This window comes from Rattus norvegicus, chromosome 9, assembly GCF_021556685.1.
Source record: "Rattus norvegicus strain SHRSP/BbbUtx chromosome 9, alternate assembly SHRSP_T2T, whole genome shotgun sequence".
NCBI classification, from domain to species: Eukaryota; Metazoa; Chordata; class Mammalia; order Rodentia; family Muridae; genus Rattus; species Rattus norvegicus.
The window spans coordinates 5,780,460-5,791,269 of NC_141542.1; the positions used below are offsets into that span (position 1 = coordinate 5,780,460).

General features: G+C 49.5%; 1 protein-coding gene across 4 annotated transcripts in view; it reads right to left on the bottom strand.

The window, feature by feature from the left end:
* The window catches only part of Sh3gl1 (SH3 domain containing GRB2 like 1, endophilin A2), a 27,451-nt gene extending 19,485 nt beyond the window's left edge, over positions 1 to 7,966 (bottom strand). For 3 of the 4 annotated variants that reach the window (XM_087567834.1, XM_087567833.1, XM_087567832.1), the window contains exon 1: positions 7,762 to 7,966. In XM_087567834.1, coding sequence (XP_087423960.1) covers positions 7,762 to 7,806 — 45 coding nt within the window. In that variant the 5' untranslated portion in view covers positions 7,807 to 7,966. The remainder of the gene's footprint in view (positions 1 to 7,761) is intronic. The other variant, NM_031239.3, reaches the window with a different exon arrangement.
* Between the last annotated feature and the right edge of the window lie 2,844 nt (positions 7,967 to 10,810).

The window sequence follows — 10,810 nt, forward strand, 5'->3', positions numbered from 1 at the left end:
GGTATCTGAAACTCCACTTACCTAACCATGGCAAGCAAAAACACCAAGAATCCCCCTCCTGCCTTTTGTTCCACAGTTCTGGTGATGGAGCCAGGGCCCCTGCCCATACAGGGAGATTCTAAAGGCGGGGCCGCTTTACCCTTAGGTCACATCCCCAGTCCCTCACTGGGAACTTTGTGGGGTTGGGGATGGGGCTCTGCCACTATGTCACACCCTGGAAGAATCTAAAGGTAGATTTAAAATGGAGCTTTAGGCTAGACATGGTGGTGAACAGCTGTGATCTCAGGACTTGGGAAGCTGGAACAGGACCGTGAATTCAAGTTATGCTGGGTTAGATTAAGACTGAGAAGTAAATAACTAAAGCGCTCCTGTGAAGAGCAGTCAGGCTAGGCGTGGAGTGAACAGTCACAGCACAGGCAGCAGGTGAGGTTCCTGAGCTCCTGCAGAGGTCCATGTGAGTGCTGGTGGGCAAGCTAGGGAAAGGGAACTGGATCACACTCAGTGCTGAGATGGGGCGAGGGTGTGGGAGTGGTGGGTGCTGGGAGTAACTCACAGACAGAATGGGAGGTCAGGACCTAGAGGTCAAGGTGGCTGCAGATGCTTTGTAGGGAGCGGCAGGCAGTGTGAGCACAAGCAAGTACAGGAGATGCAGCCAGGCCATCTGGACCAAGGGATTAGGTCTCTGGGCTAGAGGTAGTCTCTAACTTATGGAGACCTGAGCTGGGGTGTGTGGAGACTGGTGTGTCCCAGCATATTGGCCTAGCCCCTCCTGGGAGAAAGGCGGCCTGGCTGATCCCAGGCTGCTCTGCCAGCTCTGGATCACAGTTGCTGCTGTGACACCCTGTAGCCTCCTATAGCCTAGCCTGGCAGGCCTCTCTCCTGGGTCCTGGAGATACATCCTAAGGCCAGAGGCCTATAGCCAGGCTAATTTGTCTGTAAGACCAGTTAGACCTGCTCCTGGCCAAGTTTCAAAGGACCCATGAGCTACCTAGTTCCCTCAAGTACTACCTGATCCCAAGAAGTCAGGCCAGGGAGACTATGGAAGGCCACAGAGCAGAAGCCCCATTCTTAGCTTTGAGCAGAAGGCCACCTTGGTGGTGCCTCTCAGCTGGTGCCAAAGCATGGCTTGGCATAGCCTGCCCCCAGGACCATGCTAGGCAATACCAGAGCACACTGGATGCCATGAGGGTGAGACTGAGGTGCCAGGTGCTCATGGGCAGAGGGCTGCCCTCCAGCAAGCACTGAGACACCACAGAGAGGTAGGGTAGAACATAGCACAGCCTGGGTAGGGTGTGGGCAGAACTGTGCGGACTGCTCTGGGCAGAGATTTGTGAGGTTCGATGCTAGGGGAAACCTAGGCTGGAGCCCAGAAGCCTTGGGACCAATCTGCTTTCTCACTGACATGTCCTTCACCCCAACCTGTTACACAGTTGGGCACATTTTCTGTTCAGCAGGGGAACAGTTTCCACTTGTGACCTAGGACAAGGCAGCAGAGCACCTGTTACTTGTGTCACCCTGAAATGCTGAGTAAGCATACTGGTCCTCAAGGGCCAGCCACCCTTTCCACACATGGGGGTTAGGGGGAGAAACACTCAGGGGTCACCTAACGGGGAAGGAACCCCAGCTATGGGGGTACTCCGGAAAGGTCTGCTGGCAGGTGCTGAGTCAGGGCCGGGGAGGAAGCCACAGCTGTGGTCCAGAAGTGCTTGGGAAGTGTCCCATGACCCCCTTTGCCCAAATCAGCAGGTTTTCTAGGAGCTGAACGGAAAAGGAAGATGAGGCATCCTGAGAGCTGCATGCAAGGCCTGCAGAGGGCAGGAAGAGGGAGCAGAGGCCCCTACCCAGGCAGCAGGGTTAGCACCCAGCAGAAGAGAGGCTGAACAGGGCAGCTGCAGTTTTCCAGGGAGAGCTCAAAAAGGGACCAGACTGTAGGATGTCATACAGGTGAAGGCAGGTACAAGATAGAATGAGGTCTGTCATCGGATGAGAAGGAAGGATGGCTGGAGAAAAGTTTGAGGGAAGAGAAGACTGGAACAGAAAGAGAGCATGGTGGCAGCCTGCCTTGGGAACTGGATGGGTAGAGAGATTGTTGCCAGGCTCAGAGAGAGGCCATTGGTAGTGTGATATGGGCTAGAGCAAAGCAGGTGAGAGGTTTTGCTGACTGAGATGAAGATGTCTACCAGATATCTTGGGGCACTGCGGTGCTGGGCTTAGTGGGGGTAAAAGAAAACTTTTTTTTTTTTAATAATTTTACAGCAACACCAGACGGTGGCAAGTCAGCCCATTATACATCCATACCTGTGATCCCAGCATTCAGAAAGCCAAGAGAGGCAGGAGGATGGCCCTGGCTTGGATTTGCTGTTAGTCTAGGTAATAGAATGAGACTCCATCTCATAAACAAAATCCTTAGAAAACTAAAAATAAGTAAACAGGGAATAGGAAGGCTCAGTTGGTATGGTGCCCACTACATTGATCCTTGGTTCCCATGTGAAAAGCTGGATATAAGCAGACAAGCAATCCCAGTGCTGCTGAACACAGGGGGACCCCTGGGCTACCAGGCTAGTCAAAGTGGTGAGATCCAGGTCCCAGTGTTGGATGGTACCTGAGGGACAACCCCTGAGGTTGACCCCCACAATAAATAAATAAAATGGCCTGCAGTTGGAGCTGGGGATGCCAAGCAGTCAAGCCTAAGCCTGGTTCTACACCCCACCGCCCATAATGCACTCCTGTGGCCTTTCAAATTCCACCAGGGAGATGGGCTATGGAGTGGCAGAGAGGGTGTAGCCGTGTCCTGGGTCCTGGGTCAAAGACTGTGCTTGGTGGAAGGGAATGGACACACATGCAGACACACACAGACATATGCAGGTGCACTGCATGCATGCATGTGAACCAGGGGCCTCTCTGGAAGAGTCCACACTAAAGCACAGAGAGAAGGGACAAAAGAGGTAGGACAACAGGACTATGGTGGCAGGGTTAAAAAAAAGATGTGATAATCTTCATGGACTGCTGTGAAGCCACAGGCTGTATTGTCTAGGTATGGGGTGATGGGATGGGTGTCCAGCATGATTAGTTTTAACTCAGGTGGACTTACAGATTAAGCATGGCCTCGTGTGGAGGAAATCAAAGTAGAGGCTGGGGTATACCCAGCTGTATCCATCTCCAGTGGAGAAGCACCAAACATATCCCCAAATCCACAGTCCCCAGTCTGCAGCGTCCCCACCCCCCCAGCCCTCAGGGCTTATGGGAAGTTAGAACTTCTCCAATAGGCTGGGACATAGGCAGCTTCAGCACAGCTGAAAGCCTTAGGCACTGCAGTGGGGACAGGGCACTCAACAAGCACTTGCCTGATACTTGGTAGGCACTGGGCAGTCTCTAGAAACACACACACACAGTCACTGGAAAATGCAGTTGGTAATTTTTTTTCCTAGTTCTAACCAAACAAACAATCTTTCTTTTCAAATTTTCCTTTTCTGTAAGGCAAAGGAGGCTAAAAAGGAGATGGGGTGGGGGTTGCTTTCCAGGCAGACATGAGCATCATTTTTAGTTATACTCCATCTCCAGGCTGCCACAGAATGATCAGAAAACCAGTCAGCTCAGGCTAGCAATCAAGACACCCAAATAAACTTCTGAGCCTCAGGTCACTTCCATCTGCACTCTGACTTCCTCAGAACCCACACATCAGGGCGAGGTGTCAGAGGGGAACCACAGTAAGAAGACCTGTGCTGCCTGAGCCACCATCCGTCTATTTCCCCACTGCAACAAGTCAAACTTCCAACTTTCCTCACAACCCAAGCTCATTTTATATAAGATTTGTAAAGCTGGGTAATGAGCTGGGGACCTGTGAAGATAGTACTGGGTCCAGGAGGGGGGTGGGGGGACGGGGAGCAGAATAAGTGTACCACAGCCTTACCTGTCGGAGCCCAGTTGCTCATCCAGCTCCATCCATACCTTGCCTTGGCACCCCTGAACCTCTTTCCAGTTCCTCTTTCAGAAATAACCAGTCATTCTGATTCTCGACAATGTGAACTGAGGATTATTTTGCCTTTTCTGAGTCAGGGTCTCATGTAACTCATGCTGGCCTCACACACCATGTAGCTCAACTCCTGATCTTCCTGTCTCTACCTCCAGATGACCAGTGTGTGTGGAGCTGAGGATGGAGCCCAGGGCTTCCTTACAGAATAGATGAGTGTTCTACCTACTGAGCCCCAGTCTCTCTCCTGCATTTTTTTTTAAAGATTTAATCATTTATTATATATAAGTACACTGTAGCTGTCTTCAGACACACCAGAAGAGGGCATCGGATCTCTTTACAGATGGTTGTGAGCCACCATGTGGTTGCTGGGAATTGAACTCAGAACCTCTGGAAGAGCAGTCAGTGCTCTTAACCGCTGAGCCATCTCTCCAGCCCCATTAAAGGGAAGCCACACATCCTCCGGCTGAATTTACCTTGAGCTGTGAATTAGCCCAAATGTAAATATTTTTTTCTTTCTTTCTTTCTTTTTTTTTTTTTTTTTTTCCCCTTGGAGCTGGGGATCGAACCCAGGGCCTTGCGCTTGCTAGGCAAGTGCTCTACCACTGAGCTAAATCCCCAACCCCGCATTTTTTTTTTAAAGACAAGCTTTCACAATGTAGCCCAGGCTGGCCTAGAACCCACAACCCTTCTGACTTTTACACAGGAATTCCAGGCATGCCCTGCCACACTGGCTTGTGGTTTCTCTTTCTTATGAAAAAAGATAATCTGGGGACTCAGGAACCTACCAGAGAGGTGTTTTTAGAGGAAATAAACACAGGAGAGACCCCGGGGAAAAGAGTAGAATGCTGAGAACCTGGAAAACTTCTGCAAGAGGCTGGGCCATTGGCCATCTATGTGCGAGTCTTGAGAGCTAGCTCAGAGTTCTTTGGGACAGGACCTTGGAATGTCCAAACAGTAAATTGATCCTCAGCTGAGCTGAGCTTTCCAGGTCTGTAAGCAGGTTGGATGAGTGGCCCTCCAGTGGACAAGAGTCTGGTGGCTGCCCAGTGAGTCCCTCCTACAGTGCCTGCAGGGAAATCAGCAGGGGAGGGACCTCTAGGAATTCCATTTGTGGTATCTTGGCCACAGGCATTGCGACAGAACCCAGGCTGGCATCACACCCTAAGGAGTTCAGGCACGTGAGGTCTCTTGCCTACTGCATAGGTCCAACCAGCTCTCAACTCCATGTGGGAGTGACTGCTGACAACATTCAACATTCCTGCACTTCCTTCTTTTAGTCCTCTCTACCCCAACTCGAGCCTCCTTCCAAGGTCCATAGACAGAGCTCAGATGTCTTTGTCTTTAGGCTGAGCCACTCCTTCAGCCCTTGGGTGACAGCACCAGCTGACTGCTCCTTCTGCCTGGGCCTCTTAAGACTGTAAGAAGAGCCTTTCTCACAGGCATGGCCCAAGCAATTTCTTACACTGCTGCTCATCTCTCTGTGGAATCTACTAGAGCCAGTTCCACACCCATGATTCTCAGACTGTACTGAACAGCCACAGGATTAGCACATCTGGGGCGTATTGGAACAGACACTGGGCAACAAGCTGCATATTCATAGACCTCCCTGCAGATTCATGGCTTGCATGAGTAAGTGGCAGGCTCTGAACTATTTCGTTTGAGTGGGGTTTTACTACATACCTTTGGAACTAACACTGTACACTAGGCTGGCCCTCAACTTGTAACAAAGCTAGAGCTTCCTGTGTGGTAGGCAAGCACTCTACCAAACTGAGCTACATATCCAGATCATCTGCCATTGTTTTGTGACATGAGAGTTCTTACTTTGAAGCCCAGGCTTGCTCTGAACTCACAGCTAAAATCCTGTCATAGCCTATCAGATAGTGGGGTATAGGCTAAGCCAGGAAGCCCAGGCCCTATTCTGTCCTCTGCATTTTGAGAGTTATTCAGGAGTTCTAGAAGGGGAGCGAAGCCACTCCAACACCCTGGACTTGGGTCTGGCCTGAGCTGAGAGCGGCATTGGAAGGGATACATAGACAGAAGATAGCCTTCTCCAGCATCACTAGCATCAACCCTGGTGATGCCTCTAGGGTATCATAGCAGCCAGGCTGTCTCCATAGGCTTCATTTTGAAACAACTCACAGTGGCTAAAACTCACTTGGCTTTTGATCCTCCTGCCTCAACTGCCAGAGAGTCTGGGGTTACAGGCCTGCCCAGCTTCCCTGTCCCATGTAAAATCCATGTCGAACTGGGGCCATAGCTCAGGGTAGAACTTTTGCTAGTGTGGGTGAGGTCCTGGGTTCCAACCCCAGCACACATCCTTCAAATCAGAGTGATAGGCAGATGGGGGCGGGGGAAGGGGGAAGCAAGCAAAACTGATCAAGCAATCTGAAGGAGGAAAAGGCAGAGAAAAGAAACCAAGATAGACAACAGAAAACTCGATCATGAACTTGGCAATCCACTTCTGGGGAATTTATCTTACAAAACTGATCCGACAGTGAGGCTTGGTGGTTAAGCGTCTGTAAATCAGCACCGGGAGGCAAAGACAGGAGAATAATGAATATGAGGCCACTCTGGCCTGATTGAGACAGAGAAGACAAATGAGAAAACAAGAATTTTCTCAAGTGGAAACCTGGGACAAATAACCTAGTCCCAGCACCAAAGTAGCTGAGGGAGCAGACACGCTTGAGCCCAGGAGTTCAAGGCAATATAAAACCTTCAACACAGGAAGGCATCCTGTTATCCCAGCACCTGAGAGGCATAGGCAGGAGGATGGAAAATTCTGGGCCAGCCTGGACTATGCAGCAAAACTTTTGTCTCAAAAAGCAAACCAAGAAGTTCCAGAGGGATATTACATTACAGGATGTCTGAAGACATCTGTTGTCAAGATGAATGGAGCTCCTGCCCAGGGTAGGGTTCTCAATGTTTATGCAACAGAGGCCAGGTTGCCCACCCTACAGAACTCCTGAATGTCAACACAGCCAGAATGGAGAATTTCAGTTCAGAGTCATGCTCCGATTAAGCACTAAACCCAAACCACTAAGTACCCGGGAGTCCACAGTACAGTATAGCTATATGAATGTACCTTTCAAAGGTTTCTAAATGTTTTAGAAACCTGTCACATTTTGTAACTGCAGAAGCCTGGAAAATTACTTTTCACTGTCTCTTTTCAACTTGGCAGTGTCTACCAAGAGAATTTTCTTTTTTCTTTCATTTTTGACACAGGGTCTCCGTATTACCCTGGCTGGCCTCAAACTCAGAGATCTGCTTACCTGACTCTGCCTCCGGAGTGCTGGGATTAATAATGTGTACCACCTAGTGAATGTTTATTTTTGTGTTTTAGGTTTGCTTTTTTTAATCCATCTTAGAGACACTGGAGGAAAAATGGAACACTGAATATTTTTCTAAGCCCTGTGCAGACTTGGTAAGTGTCCAACCAAGATTTTTTCTTTTTTGGATAACAACCTAGACAAACATTTTCTGTGGCCTGAGGTTATGTGGTGAAGAGTCTTGGACGCATAATCTGGAGACTTGGGGTCTCGCCTTCCATCCTGTAGTCTTGGGAATCCAACTCAGGTCGTAAAAGCCTGGCGGCAAGCCCCTCACGATAAAGCCCTCTCGCCGGCCCTCCAGAGCTTTTGGAGAGCCGCCTAGACGTGCACACCCAATGTCCCCCTTCAAAGCACGGCAACCCGGTCTCCCCTTCCCTGCCAGCCCAGGGGAAGCCAACTCGGCTCGTCCGCGGTCCCCCAAAACCAGGCCCGAGCCCAGATCGCCCGGCCTTGCCTCACCTGGCTCGCCTTGTAGAACTGCTTCTTCAGCCCCGCCACCGACATGCCGCCTGCCACTGTCAGGCTTCCCGCTCGAACTAAGGTTTCCGCCGGCGTCGCCGAACCGATTTCGTTCCTCCGCGCGGGGGTAGGCGCCGCCACCGCCAAATCAACTTGCCAGCTCTGCGCCCCCGCCCCAGAGCCACCTCGGCCCGCGAGCGCGCACGCGCAGCTGAGATATTACGCGGCGGCCGCACTTCCGGTGACGCCCCCATTTCCCCTCACCCCACCCTCCAACGCCGTCTGCGCGCGCTAGGCCTCTCTGCACATGCGCGCCCTCTGTAGGCCGGAGAAAGCATTGCCCCGGAGGAATGACGGAAACCCGCCCACACCAAAGATATGAGGGAGCGCCTAGAAAGGCTTGGAATGTGTGTGCGTGTTCGCTCGCGCGTTGCAGCTCTCTCTAGAGTCCTGGAGTGGATATAAAGTCAGAGTCAGTTTAATTAGTTAGTTATTTTTATTTGTGCGTGGGAAAGCGAAGCGGAATTTGTCAGTGATAGTGTAACAAAGACAAAGCAAGGTAAAATGAAGTATCTTAGGGGCTAGAGGAACGAATGGTTCTCCAGTTAAGAGCCCTTGCTGCCCTGGCGGAGATCCGGAGTTCAGTTTCTCGCACCCACATCAGGCGGTTTGCTCATAGCTGTTTATAACTCCAGCTCCGGGTCAGTCCTCTCCTGGCCTCCTTCAACTGCCCACACAGGGTACACAGGGTCACATATCTTAAAAGGCTCAGCAGTTAAGAGCACTGACTGCTCTTCCTGAGGTCCTGAGTTCAAATCCCAGCAACCACATGGTGACTCACAACCATCTGTAGTGGGATCCGATGCCCTCTTCCGGTGTGCTCATATGAAGACAGCTACAGTGTACTCATAAGAAACTCATAACTCATAAACAAATAATATTTTTTAGAAAAAAGTGAATATGAGGTAGGCCAGTAGTGGTGCTTGCACGCCTTTAATCCCAGCATTCGGGAGGTAGAAGCAGGTGGATCTCGGAGTTCAAGGCCAGCCTGGTCTACAGAATGAGTGCCAGGACAGCTAAAGCTACACAGAGAAACCCTGTCTCGAAAAATGCACACACAAACAAAATGCATATGAAATATTTTTAAAGATAAAAATAAAATAACATAAAAGTTCAATCTAGGGTTTCTCCAGTTCAGAAAGTGTCTTGATCTCTATTCCTGTTGCTTTGAGTAAATAAATGCTCTAAAGCAAAACAAAACAAAATGCTTGAAACAATGAGGGGTTTGTACTGTGGTTCTCCAAGGCTGGAAACTCACAGAGGCAGAAGGCTGAGGTTCAGTCAGGAAACAGAGGGGTGTCTGCTTGATGCTCAGCCCTTTCCTCCTCTTACAGGGAATTCTAGTCATGGGATGGGATGTCCACAGGGGGCAGGTCTACTCCAAGGCACACCCAGAGGCCCCTGCCCAACTGGTTGTAGATTCCATCAAGTTAACAGGTGACACATCACAGAGGTCAGGGAACAGTTAAAGCTGTATCTGACATTTCTGCAGGCACTGCCTGGCCTGGCTTTTGGTCACCCAGATCCTAACACTCCACCAGCCTTCTCTCTGGGGTCCTTCCTTCAGTGTCTCCCTTCTAATGCATCGATGAGGATACAGCCAGAAAGGCAGTCCTTCATTTCCTTCTTCATGCTTTGTTCCATAGCAGACATTGCGTAACACAGGCGTGGCCTCAAACTACTGTGTAGCCACGGGTGACACTGAACTCCTGTCCAAGCTCTTCCACCTCCCAAGTGCTAAATCACAGGTGTGCACTAATGAGCCCCACTAGAAACATATTCTGAGACTGTAGCTCAACCTGCAGCTGTCTCCTGATATCTCCAGTTCCATTGACTCATTCCTATTGTATGCCAGCTATAGGACATCATTGCTTTTTTTTTTTTTTGCACATTAGCCCTGCAGTGAGCTTCCTCTCATCCTTCAGACAGAAAGAGGACTCCAATTGGAATGATATCTATGATGGTTTGTATATGTTCAGCGCAGGAAGTGGCACTATTAGAAGGTGTGGCCCTGTTGGAGTAGGTGTGTCACTGTGGGCATGGGCTTTAAGACCCTCATGCCTGAGGATGTTCAGTCTGTTTCTGGCTTCCTTTGGGTAAAGATGTAAAACTCTCAGCTCCTCCTGCACCTTGCCTACCTGGATGCTGCCATGCTCCTACCTTGATGATAATGGACTGAACCTCTGAACCTGTAAGCCAGCCCCAATTAAATGTTGTTCTTCTAAGAGTTGGGGATTTAGCTCAGTGGTAGAGCGCTTGCCTAGCAAGCGCAAGGCCCTGGGTTCAGTCCCCAGCTCCAGAAAAAAAAAGAGTTGCCTTGGTCATGGTGTCTGTTCACAGCAGTAAAACCCTAACTAAGTCAATATCTCTTCAATGAAGCCTCCTCAGATTGACATATGGACCTTAACCCTTCTAGCAACTGTTACAGATTTCAAAAAGTATATAGACTATACCATATATGGCAGTGCACACAACTTTAACCCCAGCACGTTGAGAAGCAGAGCACATGGATCTCTGTGAGTTCACGGCCAGTCTGGATTATATAACCAGTTACAGACCAGGCTAGCATGACTTAATTATTATTGATAATAAACGGAGGTAATGAGTAAATAGATTTTAAAGCATAAACAGAAGAATGGTTAAGGTTGAAATTGGTGAAAAGTTGGGGTGATTTCATGAATCCAAAGATTTCTAGAAGGTTCCAAATGACTCAAAGGATTGCACTGCAGTAGATCAAAAATATGTATATGCCATCTTTACTGTTCCTGAATACAGGAGTTTTTATAGTTTGGGGTATGAGTAGTTTCTGTTTCATTTGGTTTTTTGGTTTTTTGAGACAGGGTCTCATGTAGCAGAAGCTGGCCTTACCTCTCTTAGTGCTGCAGTAACAGGCCTGGGACACCATGTCTCCTTTCAAAAACAGTACTGGTGGCTATAGCCAGGGATTTCTAGCATGCTCACAAGACTCATTCAAGGGTGTTCTTTATTA